A 22,762-nucleotide genomic window follows, 5' to 3' on the forward strand; every position below is an offset into this window, starting at 1 on the left:
CAGAAAGGTTTGCACACAAACTGAAAATGTTCAGGTTTCCCAGGCGGCTGAACCTGATCCACGCGGGCAGAAGCCCATGGCAGCTTACGTTATTTAGTATGGCATTATCCCATACTGTTTGCTTACAGCTCGCTGAAAATAAGGGATGATGGAACACATTTACTGGGCGCACCCTGAATTTATTCTTAGTAAATTGTTTACTATATTCTCGGCCTCAAAAATCATGTTACTCTGAGCCCTTTTTAAAAACTACATGCCCAGCTGGAGCAGACACTCTCAGCTGTGGGAGAAGTTGACAATAACCCTTTCAACACCTCCAGAGGCTAGCAAAGGGGACACCTTCAAAAGATAGCCTGGCCACCTCCTGCAACGAGAGAGCAAGGAGAACAGGAGGAAAACAGGCATTGGTCAAATTCAGAGGATGAGCTTTGGAGATGGGGGAATTCCTCTAATAAAATAAATTGAAAATTAAATTCAGCTCCCTTCTCCTTAGCATGTCTCCCATCTATGCCTGCTTGGGAGTGGACAATATGGTGCCTAGATATTAGGACTAACCATTCCACAACTCTGCAACATTACACAAGTACGGGGGCCACGCTTCGCCTCTGGCTGGACTTGAGGGAATCATCCCTTTTCTCCCGAGAAGCTTAAAGCTGCATCCTGGTGATCAGCACAGGTACAGCAGGTTCTGGAATGCATGTCCTTGTCACCGCACTTATAGCTCAGCCCATGGCTACCAGGCACAGGGACGGGAACACTGGTCATAGGAAGCACCTGAGCTGTGCCGGAGGCCGTACTGTGGCCTTGCAGAGCCAACAGTGTGGACTACACAGAGTCAACTCTGCGTAGACCCTGGGGAGGTTCTACACAGACTAAAGCTATAGTAGAAACAGGACTCATGTCATGCTACTATTGTGATGCATTTCTCCATATGCAAGTACAAGAACTAATAAAGCATCTTCTATCGCCCTTCCAAACCCATCCAAACAACAGCATCAAATATGCTATAAAACATAAGTGCAATTTATTCTTTTTAAGCGGAAACTTCAGGTTTCACAGGGAGAAGTTCTATAACTCTCTTCTACAAATTAGGAACCTTGACTATCCAGAATTAAAACAAAATGCTAGAAAATAATCCATTTTTATTCACACGCGTGTATTTTGCATGCATGTGTGCACACACATGTGCAAGCAACCCCGTGCCTCTGTGTATTGCTCTGAACAATACTAGGTCACTTTTAGAGAAAACTGCCTGTACTGAAACAAGGTGTAACTTCCCTCTGCTCCAACAACATCCATGGACACTGCTGCAGGTCCAAATGCATGTTTCCTGGCTATTTTTACAAATGGAAATGGATTACACTTACAAACACAAATTAAACAGCATAGTCTCATTTCAGGCTAAGTTTGGCTGCTGTACTGCTCCTCTCTGAAGTTTGGTAAATCCACACCCTAAATTTTGCCCCAGGCTGCTTATCATGTCTGCAGTACCATAAATCTGCTAAACTTGCCTACCACTTCTACTGCTAATTAGGCTCCATCAGGGTTTTCACTCTTAGGATCCCTATGTTAGATAAACGCAGTGGCAGCTAAGCATGCTGTGAGAGCTGCTAACTGCATTACTGGTTATCAGAGCAGTTCCAGTGGTCAGGCCAAACAGGTGATAACAACAGTGGGAATATTTTAGCAAAACAGATTTGCATGGACACTGCCAGCAAGTCAACAAACCCTACTTACCACTTCCTAGGTAGTTCCCATAAAATATTTCAGAGAAAGAAAGAGAAATAAGAAGTTATTATTTTTTTATTATATTTTTTTTTGGGGGGGGGGGGGGGGCGGTGGGGAGAGGTGGTAGTGACACAACACCAACCAAATTAACCTGCCCCCACTGAACTTTGGGTGTATGTAGTAGTAGTATAAAAACCAGAAGGTATTTCTTTTAATTTCTAGAAAAAGCCCCTCCATAAGTATTTTTTAAAACTAACAGCATTTCAGCAAGAGTTGATAGTTACTGAATGCTACACAAAAAACAACCACCAGAAAACTTGCCTGAAAATATAATAATAAAACTAAAACTTAATTTATGTGTGTCCTTTATTAGAGTGATCTCTGTAGCCAGAAATGAGATGGCAGCATACCACAGCTAAAGCAAATATTATAGCCAAATGCATTTGTGGTAACATTTAAAAGAGAAAGAATGAGAACTGATATGTAGGTGATCTGTAAAAGATTTGAATACTAATAAAAGTTGGGGGGGAGGGAGGGTAGAAGGAGGGGAGGGTGAGAGTGTTAATCATTATTTCATGAAGCCCGTATTCACAAAGCAATTTTTTACAGATGGTTGGAGGTATTTCTCAGCCCTTAACTGAAAGGAATACAGGAGGCTCAGAGGCCTTAAGCAGCAATTCTTTTCATAGGCCCTTAGCCTTTATATAATTGTATTAAGTGCAGTAACAGACGTAAATTAACATGCACTGACCCTATGCTCCTAGCAATGTATGCCTTGACCTTTTAAAAAACCTCAAGAGTAGTACTAGTTTAATATTTGATACGTCCTCTTTTGGGGGAGATTAAATGCTGGTCTGAGAGGTGCATGTACTTGAGGCCTTTTCCATCTTTGGCTTCGAGGATCTACTTTTCTTTCCTATCTTTAAATAAGCAGAGTTTGTCTATTTTGGTAGGAAACTAGCTGATACCAGTAAAGTGCTGCTAAGCTTTATGGGTCCTAACAAAGTGTTTGACCTCAGTCAGGTGTCAACGGAGCGCCTAACCTCTGAAGACATCTGCCCATAATGGCAGCTTTCTGAAGGAAGATATTTTTATTGTTTTACAGCAAATCATACGTAGCAATTCGTGAACAGGTAACAGCCATCGAGAAACTACATGCCAAAATGAAAGAACGAAACTGGACTTCTAACAAAAAGCTTTCCTACATATTTTACTTGCTCATAATACTATTGAATTTAAAATTCAAAACACGGTCAATGTAAAGAGACTTTGCTGTAGCTACTTATCTATAAACTTTTAATTTTATAACTGGAATATATTTCCTTTTCCTATGAAGTTGCCAGGTCTGGAAATGGAGCAGAGGATGATTACTAAACATAACTAAAAACGACAGTATGTTTAATTCTTTTGCTGGGAGGGGTTCTTTCACTTTTCAAACACGTACTATTAATTAATTTGCCTCTCAGTTTTCTACCTCACGATTACAGCAATAGGCAGAAAATGGTACTAGCTGTCTCAAGGATCATGGATTTAAAAAAAAAAAAAAAGAAGAAAATTTTTTTAAAAAAGAAAAAAACTACGAGACAAATACTAGGAGAACTGCAAATGTTAGATGATGCACTCCACTATGAAGCAGAAAAGAGCATTAACTAGGAAAAATGAGGTAAAGAAGGAGATTCTAGGCAAAGTCCACTAACTTTTTTTCCTTCCTCAGCTTCCTAAAACGACAGGTTTCACTCAAAACAAATACGACGGCCCTGTTATCTATAATTGATACAGCTTCTAATGGATTTTCCCACCTCTTTCAATGCTCTGACCTCCCACCAGCCCGGGCTTTCCCCTATGTGGACAAGTGGTGGCCGCCTGTAGCCTGAGGCGGCTGATGCTGCCCCAGGCCCTGCCAGGGCTGGGGACTCCGGGCAGCGGCGGCCTAACTGCTGTGCTAGGCTGGGCCTGTCCGTAACCGCCGCCGGGGTCAAAGGGGAGGACCGCCTGTTCGAAGGCCCCGAGCCCTCCGCCTCGGCTCGATGGAGCCCCGTGGATGTGAGGGAAGCCGGTTGTATCGCTGCTCTCACCTGCCTGCGGCCTTCGCTGCTCCCGCGTCGCCTCCGGCCTGGACGGCGCGGCCGCACCTGGTGGGAAAGGCAGAAGAAGAGGAGAGTTAACCGGGTCGGGGGTGGCGGAGCTGCTGCTGCTCCCAGCCGGGGTCTCCGCACCTCCCCGACTCACCGTGACGCCTGGAGAGGAGCGGAGACCTGGCTACGGCCCCACCGGGGGTCCCGTTCACTCGTGGGGACACACACGCAAACACACAGAGCCCCAGCACGGAGACCCCCCGGCTACCCCAGGCCCACATCTGAGGGACGAGCGGCCCGGGCCCGACCCGGCACCTCGGGGGAGGCGAGGCCAGCCCGGAGCACGTCCCGGCAGGGCCGGGGGACAGCCCGGCGGGAGCAGGAGAAGGCCGAGGCCTCCCTCGGGGCGGCCCGGGAGGGGCTGCCGGCCCTGGGTGCCTGGTCGGCAGGGGCAGGCGCGGCAGCGGCCCAGATCGCCCGACGTGTCTAACTTTCCTGCTGCGGGTAGAAACCTTTCAGGACCGAGAGAAGGGAGAGGGGCAGGGCGGGGTGGGGCGGGGCGGGGCAGGGCAGGGCAGGGCTGCCCCGGGGAGCTGCTGCCGCTGCGGAGCCCGGCTGGGGGTGCCCCCCGAGCCGAGAGGAGCGGTGCGGCAGCAGCAGCAGCCCTTAGCATGGCAGCAACAGTTGGCTGGCAAGGTAAAGAGACGTGGAGCTGCACCACCGTGGCTCGGATTTCCACTCGCGCCTGAGCTGCACCCCCCCCGAATCACTCCTGATTTCGATCCTCGTGAAGAACGACGGTACGCGGGGAAGAGAGAGGATGCTTTTATAGCCTTAGCTTGGCTGATCCCTCTTATCACTTCTCTTTTCTTTTTTTCCAAGTTCGGTCTAGTACCTTGTCTCTCCCTTTAAAATGTGCTCACATGAATAAAACCCCCGTAAAAAGGTTTGCTGGTGACTGGAAAGGACAAACACTTTTTTTCTCTAAATAGAAGAGGATAAATAATTATGAAAATGCGAGTCTGCTTGAAATACACTGTGACCCTTCCACCTCTGTTTTCATCAAGACAGCTAGTGCTCAAGCTACGTGTCCTGAGCAAGAAGGAAAGGAGGGAGGGGAGCAACGAGGGGCTTTTCCTTCGCCTTCGTGCCTCGCTTATCCCTTAGCTGGCCTTTTACTCTATTCCAAAGTGCAAGCAGGTCTTCAAAATCTCTTTTATCTCCCGAGAAATATTAACTCTTAGCCTCGGCTGTGGTCCTCACCCGATCTCTCCAATGCAGGCTTCCCTGAAATGCAAGATCAGCCCTTTCTCAGCCAGATCTCCCTCCGTGCCGCTGTCAGGGAATCAGAGGGGAGAACCTTTCTAGTTTCTAACAGTTGAGACATTAGATCGCCCCCCCACCTCCTTTTTATTTTACAGCCGGGCGAACCATAGGCCCCTGTGTTGCGTCAAGCGGCCACTCTGCTACCAACTTGCTGCTGAGATCTTGTCTCTTTCACGAGGCTGATCTGCACGGACAGACCTGCTCTTAATCGCTCCTTCTTCTGGGGGGCGGCAAGCAGGGAGGATTTCTCTTTGCTGTTTATTTCTTGCCCACGGAATCCGGGCTGATAATTACTGCAAAGAGAGGGAAAATGCAGCTTCCCCAACTCCTGCCTGAGATGCTCTCAGTGCTGTGTGCATGCACAAGGCAGTTTCAGAACCAGGGAGCTGGTGCTGATGCTGCTTTGCTCGCTTGCAATCACCTCGTCCAAAAGCATCGCCTCGGCTGGGTTTTCCCCCGGATTCTGCGGTTTTTACCCTTTTCGGGGGCACTAGCTTTTGGGGAAAGAGTGATCGGAGAGATCGTCGGACTGCAAGTTGCTTAAAATCAGGTTGGAAGTGGGCAGGGGGGAGGGAGGCGCCTTTGGCAAGCGCTGCCATGGTGCATCTCCTGCTAACTGGGGTCTCCCCCAAACCGCGGCGGATCCGTGCGCCTCCCCCTTCTCCTCCCTCCCTATTATTTATGGGGTGATCCCAATAAATCCCACCCTCCCCACCTCGAAATAAGCCGAGGCTCACGATTACAGAGCATTTAATGAATCGCTCCGAAGATTTTTTTTATGAATTAACCTCGATCAACTAGGACACCCATATTTTTTTTTTTTATCACAGCTATGGCTTGGAAGGAGGGGAGGGGGAGAAAGGTGAGGGGCGGAGAACTTTTAGGAAGTTTTATTCTATTTTTATTTTTCCATTAATGAAATAAAAACCACCATACAGTTATCCGAATAAACGTGTGATCTGCTCCGTTAGGCTAAAGTCGATTAAAAAGTTAGGCTTAGGAGGCGATGGTGAATATTTGAACGTCTGGGGGACCAAGCGGAGTAGAAAAAGCGTAAAAGGGTGTTTATTTCTCTCACTACATATATATCTAGAAAGACACACATATACACTTACAACGGGGGGGATGGGGGGGGGGCACTGGACGGGAGAAAGGGGAAGGTGCCAGGAATTAATAATAGAAGCCCACAGAGTCTAGATAAGTCCAAGGCTCGGCGATCGCAGCTGCTGCTTCTTCGGCGAATGCGCCCTCCGCGAATGCTTTTTGGGGTAAGGGCTTCCCGGGTAGGTAGTTATGTACAGCAAGCCCAGACCGCAAAAAGATTCGCGAAGGACAAAGTCTCCCGCGGCTTCCTACATCCATCCATCCGGCTGCCACCACAACGTCCACAGGACCCACGGGCGATCGGCTCCGCCATCCCCCGCCACGCCGGGTCCCCACCCCCCATCCCCAGCAAGTCCCGCTCCGAAAACCCGGGACCCCGCCAGGGCGAGGCAGCGGTGGCGGTGGGATCTCGCCGCCGCCCCCTCCGCTCCCGGCGGGGCCGGGGGCCGCGGGAGCGTGTCGGAGCGCGGCGGGTCCGCGGCCCCGCTCCGCGCGGAGGCTCAGACGCTGGGCACGGACGCTGCGTAAAGAGAAAACTCTCCCCCCTGAGCGCTAAATAAATAGAGAGCAGGCGGGCAGCTCATTGGTGCGGGCTAAAATCGTCACCCACCAATCAGACGGCGACTCACATTGCCTAGTTCGGCTCTTTTTTTTTTTTTTTTTTTTTTTTTTTTTTTTTTTTTTTCCCGAAAGGGGGAGAGGGGAGGAGAGCGGGAGGGAAGGAAGGAAGACAGGAAGAAAAAAAAATAAAAGAAACAAAAAAGCCCTCTCCATGTCACCAAATCCCCGACAAGAGCACGGCCGAGAGCACGGCCGGGCCACCCAGACCCTTTCTGGCCCCTGCCTCCCATCCTAAACCCCTCTCCGGGAAGCCACTGCCAAATGGGCGCCGTTAAGCTAAGGACCAGCCCCGCCAGCGGGGGGGCCCCCGGCGCGGAGCCGCTACTTTCCCCGGCGGGGGCGCCCCGGGCCGCCCGCCACCTCCCGGCGGGCAGCTAGGGACATCGAGGACCAGTCACTGACTCCCTCCCTCTCCTCAGCACGGTGAGCCGGCCAGCCCCGAGGGGCGACCCTCCGGGGGCGGAGGGGGAAGCGAGACGCCCTCTCCGCTTCGCTCCTTGACACCGTAACACCGTCCTGGGCGCTGAGCCACCCGGCCACCGCTGCCGGCGGGGACACCCGCTTGATAAAAGTTTCCAGGACATATCACTGAACTCCAGAGGTCTTTTACCGAAAGCCCGTGGGGAACCGGCGACCCCGCCAGTGCCCGGCGGCAGCAGCAGCAGCAGCAGCAAGGCAAACACACGTCCACGTCGCGTCCCGCCCGCTGGGCTCCCGCACGAGTTGGGGCAGAGACCCACGGAGGACCGGAGGGGACTCGCACCTCGGCTCAAACTCCAGAACTCGCAAGTCCACGGCTGCCCCGTGGCGGCAAGGGCCCCGCGCAAGCAGCACGGGAAACCCACGCGAGATACCTCCGCGTGCGTCCCAGCCCGCACCGCCGCGGCTCCTTCCCCTCGCTCACACCGACGCTCCCGCCCGCCGAGCGGCACGACGCCCCGCGCCTCCCGAGCCCCCGGCGAGCCCCGCGGCAGCGGCGCGGCGGAGCGGAGCGCGGGCAGGGCGGGCAGAGCGGCCGGGGCAGCGTGGCTGTGGCAGCGCAGGCAGCAGAAGTTTCAAAACCCCCAGCACTTACCTGGCGGGGCGCGTCCCTGGCCGCTCCGGGGAGTCCCGCGCGGGGTGCAACCATCACCAACAATGTTTTGGTTTGGTGCCTTTTTTTTTTTTTTAAAGCCCCAAAGCAAAGCGTCCCTTCCTTCAGGTATGTATATAAGTTACTGTACTGTGTGGGAGGGTCACGATCTCACTAGGTGCAGAAGATTCCCCGGGATTAACCCCTCCTCTCCCTTCCCCTTCTGCAACTTGTTGAGGATTTTATACACACACGCGCGCAGCCACACACACACACGCACACGCGCGCACACGCGCGCACACACACACACACACACACACACACACACACACACACGGACGGGAGAGCAAGGAGAAAGCGAGCTCCGCGGAGTCCGGCTGCCCCCCGACGCCGTTGTGATTGGATGGTCTTTTCATGGAGAGGGGACGTCTCAAGTCGAAGTCACGATTTCTCCTCAGTTTGGAACCATCTGTGACTGGAGCCATGACGCAGCCAGAGCACATTACTCACTTTTACAGTCACGACTTGGAAATCCGTGCAGTTTCCAACCAAAATTACACCGCCACCATTGAATTATTTAATAGGATCCAGTTAAGGGTAATCTTATGCATTGTGCCAAGAGAGGCAACGATCTAGGAGGGGAGGGCTGGGAAGGCAAGGGAGGGGGCGAGGAAGGAGGGCATTTCTTGTTTCTAATGACTGTTTTATAGAGATATATTAAGAGTTGCAATGATTGGCTACACGTGTTGTAAGGGGATTTTTTTTTTCGAAAACCAAACAAACAAGCTAGATATCGGGTCCGCTTGTAAATACGACCACGCACGCTCGGGGAAGGGACGTTTTAGACATTAAGGGCAGCCGTGGGTGGAGTACCGTGCTGTGAATTCAGGCGCTGGTGGTTGATTAATTGCAAGAAATGATGTCTTTTGTATGCCTAGATTAGAGCCATTGCATGCGGTCTTGGCCAGGAGGTGCTCTCACCCCCAACCCACTGTGCTGTGCTATACTGATGTTCATGGCTGCATCATGCCATTGTCTGCAGGATCTGCAATTGTTGCTGGGCTTTGTGTGGTAGGTGCACCATTTTCTAAGCTTGCTTTTACTGTAAGGCTGTGGCTAAACGTGCTTAGGGGAAAGCTGCTTCCTCGGCTATTGTCTGCCTTGTGCATTTTCCACCGCTTGCAGGTCTGAGGCTGCGGCTAAGCCCCCCTCCACGGCAGTTTCGGAGGGATACCTTTGTGCGGGGTAACGGGGTGGTACATGTGAGCACCGGATGGTGTTTCCGTGTGTCTTTTAACGCAATATGATGACATGTCTTTGCTAGCTGGAATGCCTGTGAACTTGCATGCTTACAGCCTAGCGAGAACTTCCCCAGCTCCCAGAGGCAGTGAGGGCATGACAGGTGCTTGCAGCACCGAAGTAACCCTAGATATCTACTCCGTACACACCACAACAATCCCCCGCTACTTCGCCGCTAATTCAGTCATTCCACCAACTCATCTGGTGAGGATATGACTAAGGACGCGAAGGACGGGCAATAAGAAAAACAGACACTCGGCGCACACACGCTCTGCAGAAGGTGTGAGCACTTAGAGGGGAAAAATGAGGTGGGAGGAGAAGGGGTGAGTCCAAATAAAGCAACCTATAGCCTCGTATTTTGCGGAGCACCATCATCAGGTACAGGCTCTTTCAAACGCCCGGGCGGGAAGGGCAGGCGGCGGCGGGGAAGCCTCCGCGGGAGAGGCGCTCCCGGGCGGCCCCCGCCCGGCGGGCAGCGGGACCGGGGCCGACCCCCGCCCGCGGCGGCGGAGCGGCGGCGGGTTCAGCACCGGGGCGCGGACAGCTCCCGGCGGCCGCGCTGTGGGGAGCGCCCGGCCCTCGGCCCCGCCGGCGGCGGCTCTGCCCCCCCTGCCTCGGGAGGCGAAAATGGAGAGGGGGGCGGGCAGGGAGAGGGCTCAATAGCGCCGACAGAGAGAGAGAGAGAGTTGCAGCTCGCTATTGATTCAGAGATTTACCGACAGGGTGATTCCCCTTTCTGCAAGAATTCCCTGTCTCTGGTCTCCGTGCATGCACCACATTGATTATGTAGACGAGTATACCCCTCTCGCTTTAGCAGGAAAGTAGAAAAGAAAGAAAAAATAATCCAGGCATGCATAAAATGAAGACAAAACTCACAGCCACTCTCTGCACCATGCACAGGAAAGATCACTACTTACCCGAACGGGAACTCCTCGGTTAGGGGAGGGAGAGGGGAGAAGGGTGGGCGAGGAAAGAGGCCGGGGGGGGGGGGGGAGGGAGGGGGAATCCAACAATTAATTTCCAGACAGGAGTTGGAAAAAAATACTGCAGTGATGTCCAGGTTTTCTTCCACCCGCGCTCGCTTTTTATACAAGTGCAACCCTCTGTCTATTTCTGGAACGCGATCAAAACCCTGATGCTATTTTTAGCAGGTACTGGGGAAAAAAATCCACACACAAAGGCATCTCGCTGGAACGCTACGTCCAAAACATTAAATGTGCATTAAGTCTGCCCCCCTACAACACAACCACCCCCAGCCACACACACCCCCTAACCCAGCTTCTTTCTGCACCACCATCCACAGTTGTAGGTGCATCATTGCAGAGAATTAAAAAAAAAAAGAAACAAAAAAAAAACCAACCAAAAAAAAAAACCAAAACACCACACCACAAAAAAACAAGCCAAACTGACCGCCTTCCATGCTGTCCTATTGCACGAACCCCTAATCCACAGTTGTATTGAGTCTGTCTCTCTGCCTGTTGCCTTGCAAGCATTATTGTGTCTGTCTTCTTGTAGTGTCTTTAGAAAGTAGGCTTTGGAAAAAACACAACAATCACCATGCATCAGTTTGCCATCATGCACAAATGGGGATTTCAAACAGGGATGCTTGCTTTGCCGAGAGATAGAGATGGTTTCATATAGTGAATTGCACGCAGCACAAAGAAGGGTTGTTTCTTTTTATATATATCTGTATGTATATATTTAATTCTCTCCTCCATGCCCAGTGCCTTTCCCCCTTAAAAATCATTTGTTTGGAGAATAAAGTATCTATAAATATATATATGAAAAAAAAAGGTGTGTGTGTGTTTGCGTTCTAGTAATTCACTACGAGGGGGGACTGGGTAAAAAATAGAATCATTAGGGCTTGCAGGCTGCAAGGAGCCAGCCTGAGACTCCTTTGCACGGCTGCGTCAGTTATCAGCTATTGACGTCACGTTCAGATTCTCCTCTTCAGAGGCTCTAGTTCATCATAAAAGATGTCTGTGCTTGGAGCTTTGTGCTTGCAGTAAGGCACCTCAATTCGAGGAAAGGAGTTAATTAGCAAACTCTATATTTTGTGTTGTGCAGCTCTCCGTACAGTTGCACAAAAATCCAGAGGGTTGTGCATATGTGTGTTTGTAAGCAAGGGGGGAAGGGGGGGGGGAACAGGACGGGGACAATATGCACTGGGGACAGGGAGATATTTCTTAAAAAACACACACATATCCTATGCAGAAATACAGCCAGGGAGAGCAATCTGCATAGCCAGACCTTGCAAGAAAATCCCCCCCCCGCCCCCGCCCCTTCTCGTGGTTAGCAATTTGGATAAAAATCTCCGTTTTTTTAATATTTGTAAGGCAAACAGCATGGGGGTAGCTGAATATATTTAACGTCCTTTATTCCTCTCTCCCCCTCTCACCCCCCTTGTTCCCCCCCAATCTGACCAACAACAGCAGCAGCAGCTAGTCCCCCTGCCACCTTACACTTGTATTTGGCTACTGTAGCAAAAGACAGATATTGATAAAACCAGGATTAATTCTGTATATTTGTCAGGCAAACAGCCCCGTCTCCTAGAATGACGCAAATAACAGATTCTATGGCTCTGGCTTTCTATATTCTGCACCCACGCACTCTGCTTGGTCTCCCACGGAATCAGCTACAGAGAGCAATGATCCAGATTATACAGAGAGAGGGGTGGGGGAAAGGGAGAGAATAACAAATGAAAGTGCAATTAAAAATTATAATGCTGCTGTAGTCTGTACGCAAATGGCTAAACCTGGGTTTTCACAGTGGTACACACAGACACACACTGGCACCCCTGAGCCCCCTGCCCCAAACCCAGGCATCAATGGCAACCAGACAAAAGAGAATTGTCTTGCTGACAAATGCGGGGTTTATCTGGCCAAGGGAGGTATTTCCTTTATGCACCACACTTTTCCCAGCTCCCATTAAGCAAAACACATCTCTGAAACGAACCACGAAGTGTGTGAAGAGGGGACAATTAACACACGCATCCAGGAAGAGAAGGGGGACCAACAGGAGCCCTTCCACTGTCCCAGAGGAGCTAACTAGGACCTTGAAGAGCAGGTCATCTTCCTCATCTCCCAGACAAAGGGCCACAGCTCTTTCTTAAAATGCCTAAAAAAATAGTCAAACGCAAAGGGCTGTTGCTATTTTTAAACACATCTCTCTTTTGTTGGAAAATGGCACTACAAGCATTAAACAACCTCCTCGCCCCTGGGAACAGGCTCAGACACACACACCAGCACCCTAGGAAAAGCCAAGGTTTGTGGGGACCGTCTCCTCCCCAGGTGAGTATGATACATCCCCTACTACGCTCTGCCCACCATCAGCCCACTTCACATGTTGTATGAAGAGTGAAACAAAATGCTGGGGCAATCAAGAAGCCAGTAAGTTATTTACTGTCTAATATGTACACACACATTCCTTATTTATTAACTCACTCAATTATTACCAACTTCTTTTGCAGACAATGAATTTCCTAATGTCAATAAACTGCAATCAATGAGGTAAGGCTGGTTTTCCTGCTCTCTCTCTCTCTCTCTCTCTCCCCTAGCCAGACAACGCCATTGCCAACTACTGCTACTGATACAGTAGCACCCAGCAAGAGGCCATCAGGTACCTATATGAGATCACATCATATGCACCTCCAGGCTTGGGGAGATAGATTAGGCATTTAAAATGACTACATGCACTCTCTGGGAGAAGCAACCGGATGCATTGTCATTCGCACGTCTCCACACATGCCAGTATGAACCCATCTTCCCATGCTGGACTTCAGTTCTGGAAGAAGGACCCAGCTTAAACTGTGTTTTCACCATATACACTTGGAAAGCTGGCCTTTACAGCAGTAGTAGACCAGAAGCCAGAAGGACACAAAGAAATACCACGGTAGGGAAAATCCTTATACCAAAGAGATCTTATCACCTCAAGACCCCAGACAAAGAGCCAGCCATGAAACATACTATATCTGAGGAGCTGCAACAAAGCTCATCCTGGATGAATAAAAAAATTAGGCCACACAGAAGTGTGCAGGTGTGCACACCTAAACAATCTTCTGCCACTCAGACCCAAGAGCATTCAGACAACCCATGGTCTACTGTGGCAAGAGGGGATGACCACCTACTCTCTTCCCTCCACTACATTCTCTAAGAGCTTTGCATTTTCCTACAGTCTTCACTTCTGCGCATGTGAACAGAGGAAAACTGTTTAGCTTTAGCTCCTCTCTATCACAAAGAAAGGGTATCAACATGGCTATGTACAAAGGATGATCTTGGTGGCAGGTTGGGAGCAGGCATACAGGCTTCCTCTGCAGCTCCTGGACGTCAGGCCCTCCCCAGCCAGGCAGATGCCTGGAACTACGTCCCCACTTCCCATTCTGAGCAGCTCCTTGCAGTCCAACATTCCACAGCCCTGCACCTCCACAACTCTCCCATCTTAGTGAAAGAATGAAATCTGTCTACCAAAGGGTTTGACATGTTCTTTTGGGAGCTGTAGAACCATCTTTCTGCCTCGATTTCACACAAGCAGCCTGCCTCTCCTTTGCCCTCCTCTGCTTCTCCACCCAAACGTGTCATCTTCATCTCAGCAGAACCATCTCCTGTCTTGTCTGTCTGCTGCTAAAGGCTTGGTGGAAGCAAAGTCCAGTGCCCAGGGAATCTCTGCCTTAAAAAAAAAAAAAAAAAAATGGAAACCATCCAAACTGGAAAGACTGTTTGGCAGGCAATCATGTACCAAACAGCAGTTCCCACTTCTCCTGATCATTAGAAGTACTAAAAGGAAAATTCTTCTTCTATCCTGATATTTTAGTTATCAGCATTCTCCTTGTTGCCAAACAATTAAGCCTCTTGACCAACGAAGTCTTAATGAAAGCCATCGATCCTGTATTTTTTCCTCCACTGAAAAGTAAAACTGCTGGTACTGCCTGAAGCAGCAGAGTGCCCACCAGCTGCAGGTACACAGCCCTTCTCTTAGACCTGCTGGAGATGCCAAAGGGGGTAGCCCAATCTCTAACAAATACAGTCTGCAAACTTGACTGTCCTCACTCTTGGCAATTTCCCTTCCAGACTTTGCCCTGACAGACAATGGCACACATTGGGATACTACTACAAGAAGTATTAGCCTGCAGAAGAAGCAAAGTATTAGCCTGCCCAAAATTGCCGCTCAAAACAACTATGATCTGACACCAAGTAGTTTAGTTTTCGAGAAAAAACTATTTTAGTGGCATTCATTACTTATTTGGGGTTTTGATCCAGCAAGTTCAAGGCTCCATCTCTTTCTCATTTTGGAAGATGTAAGGATCAGCTGGAGAGAGCACCAGAAAACAAGGGGAAAATAGCGAACAACATTTTGTTGTGTTTTGAGAGTTACCTCCTCAGAGCTTTGGAGTTCTGCTGACCTGAGAGCCAGGGATTGATTCACTAGTATAATCACTATAACATATTCTCCTAACCCAGTATTACTCCCACAGAGTCTGCTCTTGGCCTGGGCAAGTTCACCTGGACACCTGAATGACACGTGATATGTTCTAAATATAAGGAGAGTAGAAGACCAGAAACAGAGTGAAGTGCTACCAAGATATAACAGGAGCTCACAAAAAAACTCAGCTTTTTGAATATAAATCACCTTGTATCAGGGCAATCAATAACTTATACTAGTTAACTCTTATTACAGCACAATATAGTACCCAGAGAAAAGAGTAATTACATTGAAATGGAAATAAGTTAGAACAACATATATTCAACTACTGCCTATTGGTGGCAAAGTATAAACTAGTGAAAGGACCTGAAGAAGAGTAATTGCTAGTTAAGCAGGAGATTAGGATCTAGGTATTCCTTTCCTAATCACAAATTTGCTGCAACAAGTGTTGATCTGAAATTTCTCATGGAAAGGCTTTTTCTTTTAATATTTTTGAGGTTCTCCTCAAATTTCAGGTGAAGTGCCCATCACTTTATGCTTGGTTTATCCACCCATGAAATGAAGATAAGACGATGCCTACTTACCTAACCAGCATGTTCTTGAAGATATCTATAGCACTGAGATAATCAATAAAAGTCATCAGTAAGAAGACAGCAATATTATAAATAATCAGAGAGATCAGAGCATACAAGGAAGCATAAGGAAGAAAAAAGTGCTTTTCCTCCAACGTCAGAATGAGAGACTGTGCAGTATTTTAGTAAAGAAAATCTCACCTGTGTCGGAAGATCAAGGACATATTAAGACTTCAATTTATGAAATTTTTGGAGAATCTGGATGCACAGACCAGGAAACCAATAAAATAGATAACTCATGTGCTAATGTCATCTCACACAGATTGCATTAACAAATACTTTGAACAGTTTTGGGTTGAAATGCCAGTATACCTCGGTCACTTTGTTATCTTCAGCTTTTCTGTTTACATTATAGAGATATATCATGGCTATAACATGCAAAATGATAGAAACTGGATCTTCCTCCAATGGCTGCAAAATCAGACCCTAGAGACATACTTCTGTGTAACAGGGGTGAAAAGAAGAAAACCATTAGCATAATGAAGCTGGTAGAAAAGAGTACTAAGATGTTGAGGATAGAAAATCATACCAGTTTTGAATAAAGTTGAACCTATGGAAGAAATACAGTGAATAGGCATGGCATCATACTTCAGACACATGGAACATAATCTTTGAAGAATCCTGCTACGAATTTGATGAGCCTTTACACTAAGATTTGATTTTCATTAGAAATTTCATTAATAAGACCCATGACCTTTAACATAATGTGCACTCAAATCTGGCAGCCACCCTAAAGAAAGAGTAATAAACAAGAACAAAAGGATAAGACAACACTTTGAGGTGCATTATACAGGATCTTGTGCTGGTAGAAAAAAGAGAAGGCAGTGATGAGGAAGTGCCAAAATCTGTGTCAGTCTTTACCTCAAGCTGGTCAGTATCATAACCAGTGGGAGAGAATGGGATATGAAGTGGGGTGATACTAAAGTAATTTAGGAAGAATTTATTTATTGAGACAATAAAACATGAAGCCGAAGGATCCAATCAAATTAAAAAAAAAATCAAGTTCTTTCAAGGAAGAAGACAGTGCAGTGGAAAAAGAAAATACATTCATTTAGCTGCATTTCATAGATGATGAGGTGAACGACAAGGTGAGATGCCTAGGGTTATGAGGACATGGCCTTATGAGCTCTTACCCTGATGCTCCTGTAACACTGTTCTTCCCTAGTTTGTTGCCTCTGATTTGTTCTTCCCTATGATGCAGTTCAGTCAAGCTCCCAAAAATTACAACACGAAATGGCTACTGAGCCAGAAAATCCAATGGATAGTCAAACCAGGATAGGATGGCAATTTTACCAGTCACTTCTCTACTTACCTTTGTGGGTAAATATATCTCAAATTCACACCATTCAGTAGTTCTGGTGTTCCTATCTAGCTAGAGCTAAAACGTCCAGAAATCCACATTCAGTAGGGCAGAAACATCTGGCAAAGTGGTTTCCAATAACATCAGGGAAAATTAAAACATGAATGAAGCACAAGATCTAGATCATGTATGACTTTTTGTCTGAACATCTATTTTTATCACCAGTTAACATTTATGCACTGCGTGCTAATAGCAAGTTCAACCCTATAAATGGCACCAAGATGCAAGCTGTTTCTGCTTGGATCCAAGCTGTCTTTGCTATGCAGAGTTTACAAATTAAGCCACTGGTTCCCTGACTGTGACTGGCAAACCCTCAGTGTGTAGAGAACTTGTGGAAGTCCCAGGAGGACCAGCTGGCCAAGCAGCAATGGTTTTTATTTTCCCAGCTGCTGAATCTTTTCTATAAAAAGTTACGATAGTTCATGTCCTTTTACTTTACCAAATGAATGACTACAGGAAAAAGGACACACTTCAATACTCAGAAGAGTATAGGCCCTTAAGATAGTATTTGGAAACACCACTGAATTGTGTACACCTGATCCCATCACTATCATCAGCCAAGGAACAACCAGAGGTGTGTAATGGAACCACAGCAGTTTTCTCCATTTTGTCCCCTCTTCACTGGACCCACCAAAGCAAAGGATGGGTAGCAGCTGTGTTTCTGTTCTTTGGTGTGGCTACATTTACATTATCTTAATGTCAGGAGATGTGCATTAGTACTTACCCAGCTCATCATGTGAACTGGATGGAAGTGAGTATCATACATAACTTATTGAGTATTAGTAGAATATCTGGAGATGCATGGATGAGCAACAGAGAAGTGCAGGCTGTTAACAGATTGCTATAAATGCCTGCTGCAGAGCCAGCTGATGAAACACATATACTTTTGCAAGTCCCTCATAGATCATAATTTTGGTGCTGTTTTTGCAATAATTGCAATTATTGTAGGACTACATGAACAGATATACAAAGTCTGAATTAGATTCCATGTAAGGATTTTCTGAGTAGTTCAAGGTTTGCATATAAAAGCTATCCTGAGTTGTTGTTCAAGACTGACAATGAGTACTGAGCTACATTTAGAAACATGTTGATTTTTTTACTTTAATATTGTATCAGTTGATTGCTCCTTACATTAGCAACATATGTCACAAGTTAAACTTTCAAACATGAGCCTTGTTATTATATATTGGCAATCACAGATTAAGATCCCATTCTGCTGGATGCTGTGCAAACACAGAATCAAAAAGTAAACACATGGCACATTTTAGCCAGGAGCCAACAACCAAAAACGAAGGTTGGGGCATTAAAATAAAGCTGATCCTTACTCAGGGGTAAGAAAAATAAAAATAATGACGGATTGTGTCATTTTTACCTAACCACCCTTGGTGTGGTGGGTACAAAATAATGAACAAGATATAGTACCTGCCCCATGAGGTTACAATCCAAATGGAAGGGCACAGAACAAAGACAGAATCCCATAGAGGAACAGAGGAAAATTACTTGTGTGGTTGCATGGTTTTGTATTTTGGAAGAGACATGGAAAAATTTAAAGTGGTATTTGCAGAAAGGTATTCCAGTTATGCAGCTCATTTTGGTAATACCACAGTAAGGGACAGACACAAGTCAATAGGAAGGAGATCTTGGGTAGAACAAAGAGGATTGGTAAGTCACAAGTGGCAAGAGCAAGATGCAAGACCTCACACTCGATCTCACTGTGGAAGTCAATGGGAAGCCAGTGACTAGAAGTGAAAAGCGGAAGAAACGGAATCTTCTATACACCAAGAATCTGCAAGAATGCATTGCAATAAAGCAGATATCAGACATGAGACAATATTAAAATCTGATTTGTGACCCTGTTGTTTCAAGGGGTGCCTCTGTGACAAAGGGGAAAAACATCATAGAGTAACAAAAATACTCCATGGAATATGTGGATGAGTGGGGCCCCTCATTTTGGCTTGATATCAGTTTTTCAAATGAGAAAGTAGAGGTGAACTAACCTAGAAGTGAGACTGCACATGAGTGTCAATGAAGTGTCTTTCAGAGAGGTCTGCAATGAAACTGGAAGAGGGCAATACTTCTGCCAGATAGTTTGTGGACTTGTGCCCTCTTCTTCCTTTTTTTATAATCCAAAGGTGAGTCCAAGCGATAAAATGTTTTGTTCTTCCATACATCCACTCATAAAGTACAATATTTAGCACAAATGAAACCTGATTAATCAATGGTCATAAAATAGCATAAGATACTTGATGAAAGAAATATAGTTCTACCTTACCAACACTGATTTTTGTCCAGTCCTCCTACCACATACATAGTTGAGTAGAAGGATGAGTCTTGCTTATTTCTAGACTATGTAAGGTAGTGTGGGGTTCCCTCTCTGAAGGTTTTTCTAAGAAAGTGCAAGTTTAACTGCTCATTTACTATGAAGATTGTATCTAGATAGTACTATGCAATTACTGTTAGGACAATCTGGAGAGGTACTATGAGAAGAAATGCTACGTTTTCATCTACATGGCTGTCCACCTGCCACTCTTAATATGTTGCATGGTGGCATACGTTACCACTATCTTGAATGAAAACTTCATTTTAGAATTAGTTTATGCAGCCTCCCTGAGGTAAGCGGCATCACAGGACATAGTTTGATGTAAGAAAATCAAGAGTAGCAGAAGAACATACAAAGCAGGATAAACTTTAATAAGGCATATCATTCAGCACAAGCATCTAAACCTAGATAAGCACTTTCAGGGGAAGATCTTTTGTTGGTGTTGTCCCATTCATTGCTGGACCAGGAGGAGATGGACGTAGAGAGAAAGGACATGGCGGAAAAAGAGGTAGCTGTTCCAATACAGAGAATCCTTCTAAAAGTGACATGAAAAGACACAGCATCTGGAATGCTGCAGGAAGGTAGATGAGCTGTGTGCAAGCTGGAGAATTCCCCCTATTGCACAAAATATGCAAATGTAATTGTAGGCTAGAAAGTGCAGTGACTCATAGGTGAAGTGGATGTGAGAGTATCTGGGTTAAAGAGAGTTTGCACTGAGAAGACGATGTGTAGGACCTCAGAAGTTCCCAGAGAAGGGGAAGTGAAAGGAGTTAAAGAAAACAGAGTCATCCTGTCACAGACTGTTTCCTTGAAGCAGCAAGCAAGGATCTCCTGAAGCTGTTCGAACCTGGTGACATTTCAAAACACTCAAATATCCAGATCAGTCAAAGATTTGAGAGTGGGGTGAGGAAGAGAGGAAAGAAAACAGATGAAGCCCAAACCTGAGAAAATGAGGGTTGTGAACAACTTGCTCTTTTGGCAGATGGTATGTGGTTGTTGAACCAGAAATCAGAGGCACTAATGCATATTATGAGGGCACAGGCTGGATCTAAACCAGCACCCCCAGATGATGGACTCCAGCTGTTGTAAAGCTATGCAGAGGAAAGAAGAGAGTGGCATTTCCCTGTGGTGTTTCAGCTCCTGCAGTTCTCGCTAATCAGATGACCTCAATGACGTATGCATCAGGATTCACAGCAATAAACCACAGGATTTCTGACTTTTCTCAATCGGATAGGCAAATGACAGATGAGGGGCAAATAGATGGCAGTAGAGGTGATTCAAGGCTGAACTATCTTAAGATCTCCATATTTCTGCAGGGGAGGTGGACTGATGGTGCTGTAGACAGGAGAATTAAGAGGAAAGGGCTTCGTATAATAACCCCCAGCCCATTCCTGACAGACCTGCACTTCATGATAATGGGTGAAAATAGTGTATGAACAAGTGAGAAGAGAAAATGCTGCCTCTAAACCACCTCATTTTTTACTTTCTGTACAACCTGCCACCTGCCATGGCTTTGACTTCCAGTGCCACCTCACACTTCTGAGGGATTTGGCCATCACCCTTCAGTTGCATGGTAGTTCCCCGCTGAGGCTGGACTTCTTCATCGCTCCTCTGAGTGCCCTGAGGTTCCTCAGCAGAAGAGGCACTGCACAAGGTGTGGCACATTATTCACATTTTGCCCTGTGTCAGTTACCACATGGCGTTAGCTATTACTCTTCTGGTTACACAGAAGCTGAGCAGGGTTCTTTGAGGGGACAAGGCTTTCCATTGGTTAGAGGACTCGGTCCCCACCCCAGCTGCTTTGGAAACCTTCCCCTCAGACAGCGAAGACCATCCAACTTTTCCCAATTAAGAAACCTGCTTGAAATTAACAATAAATCAAACCCACTCTTCTCAGGCAAGACATCTGTTGATAACCACGTCAAGTGCAGCAGCGTTAAAGAGAACCAGGACATGCACCACAGATGGCTGCAGCCAAGGTGGAGACTAAGACTCAGTAGCTGCTAAACTGTTTCTCCCAATCTAACAGGCTCTGCAGTTTGGAAGCCCCCAAGAATTAACCGAGCAGCTTGGCATCTCAGGTTGCACATTGCAGAGCAGCAAAGTTTGGAACATATAATTCTCTTCAGTTTCTCTATAGATCAGCTATCAGAAATTACTGTGTATAAAGATTTCCCTCTACAGGTGGTTAGAGCTTGTAACAGCCTCTCACTTTCTTGCATCACTTTAATTAGTATTTTGTCTCATCATTTACTTTCTTATTATTTAGCCTGCTCCCCCCTGCCCCCGCTATGGGCTTTCAGTCTATTCCCAGTGGTAGCAAATTCTCTATGCAAGAAATGTCAGCTCCCATCCTCCTTAAGCTTTAATGCTGCTGACTTTGACTTTTTGCAATTAAAATTTAATTTGAGAGCTGGTTACCTGACTGAGTCGATGACTTCCTTCTCCCCCCACCCCAAAATGTGACAAAGTGAAAGTTGCAACCTCTTCAAAAAGTGTTGGGGGGGGGGTCTTAAATACACAGCACCCTGCTTGCAGTTCGAGCTTGCAAACTAGCATGCTTTCCTGCAGGAACATCAAATACACAGGACATACGACACGACAGCCTGAAGAACTCTTTGCAAAGAGGGGAATGCAATGCTGTCCAGTCTTTCCAAAGGCAGGCAGCAGAACAAATCAGAAAAGCCTACTTCTTGTAAAAACATCTAACAACTGAAATAAAAAAACTTAGCAAAAAGCAAAATATCTGCACACACATACACATGCACACATACGCACGCGCACACACGCGCACACATACAGAGAAACCTACCTTGCAAAATCTTCTTCACTTATTTTTGTATGCAAAGAAAAAAAAAAAACAGAAAAACCAAACCAAAACAATCCCCAAACAAAACAAAAATAAATAAGTCCCCCTCCAAAACTGCTTTCCCCTCTTCCCCACGCCTTATCTGGATTTCTAGGGAATTTGGGGACGGATGGGAAGAGCCGAGGGTGGAGGGGCTATATAAATAAACTAGAGCGTTTCGAGCTGTGTATCGCGAAAGGCTGTGGGTTTCGCGTAATGTGTGCCTGCACTCTTCCAGGAGGAAAAAAAAAAAAAGGTTAAAAAAAAAAAAAAGCGGCAAAAAAAAAAAAAAGCGCGCCAGTTGGTGTTCAGAGCCTGACTTGGAGACAGGGAGAAGCAGCCCCCTCCTTTCCCTCCTCCCTCCCCCACTCCGCCGCCCACGCACCACCCCCGCACCGCCAGGCCCGGCACCTCCCGAGTGCCTGCGCGGGGCGGAATCGCTGCCCCCCCCCCCGCTATTTATAGCCCAGCGGCTGCCGGCCCGGGCGGGTGCACGCGTGTCCCTGGCTGCCACCGTGTGTGTGCACCGCCACGGAAGCGCTGCCTGTGACAGGTAGCGAGGGTGGTGTGCGTGTTGTTTGTTGTTGTTTTTTTTTTTTTTTTTTTCTTTCTCTCCACTGCACTGCGTCTCATCACTTTTTTTTTTTTTTGGGGGGGGGGACGGACGACGACTTGTGAACAGCCCACGGGGTGCGTGGGAGGGGGGCGAGCGGGGAGGCGGCGGGGGTGCGTGTGCGGGAACCGTGGTGTTGGAGCGGGCTCCCAGCCCTTGGCTCCCGGTAGCACAGTCAGTTCCTCCAGTGTGTGCTATTGACCTGCATTGACGTCATTGCGTCATTAGGTCTCCCTTAGAAACACTGACTTTCAAAAATAGTATCAAATTAATTCAACTGGCAGAGAGAAGCCACTAGCTGGAATGAGCCATAAAACTCCAGAATCTTCAGCCTGGCTTTGCTGTG

At 47.3% G+C, this 22,762-nt stretch overlaps 1 protein-coding gene across 6 annotated transcripts in view; it reads right to left on the reverse strand.

Moving 5' to 3' along the window:
• Positions 1–21,752, reverse strand: part of LOC135579593 (uncharacterized) — a 76,622-nt gene extending 54,870 nt beyond the window's left edge. The window contains exons 1-2 of one of the 6 annotated variants that reach the window (XR_010473029.1): positions 10,636–21,752; positions 3,804–3,860 (exon numbers count right to left, since the gene is read on the reverse strand). Coding sequence is in view for 2 of the 6 variants with exons in the window: in XM_065064774.1 (XP_064920846.1) it covers positions 3,804–3,860; positions 3,958–4,084 (184 nt within the window). In the remaining 4 variants the exon portion in view is untranslated. Of the gene's footprint in view, positions 1–3,803; positions 3,861–3,957; positions 7,489–10,635 lie in introns of those variants that run through there. The other 5 variants (XR_010473030.1, XR_010473028.1, XR_010473027.1 and 2 more) reach the window with 5 other exon arrangements.
• Between the last annotated feature and the right edge of the window lie 1,010 nt (positions 21,753–22,762).

Source organism: Columba livia, chromosome 5, assembly GCF_036013475.1.
Source record: "Columba livia isolate bColLiv1 breed racing homer chromosome 5, bColLiv1.pat.W.v2, whole genome shotgun sequence".
NCBI classification, from domain to species: Eukaryota; Metazoa; Chordata; class Aves; order Columbiformes; family Columbidae; genus Columba; species Columba livia.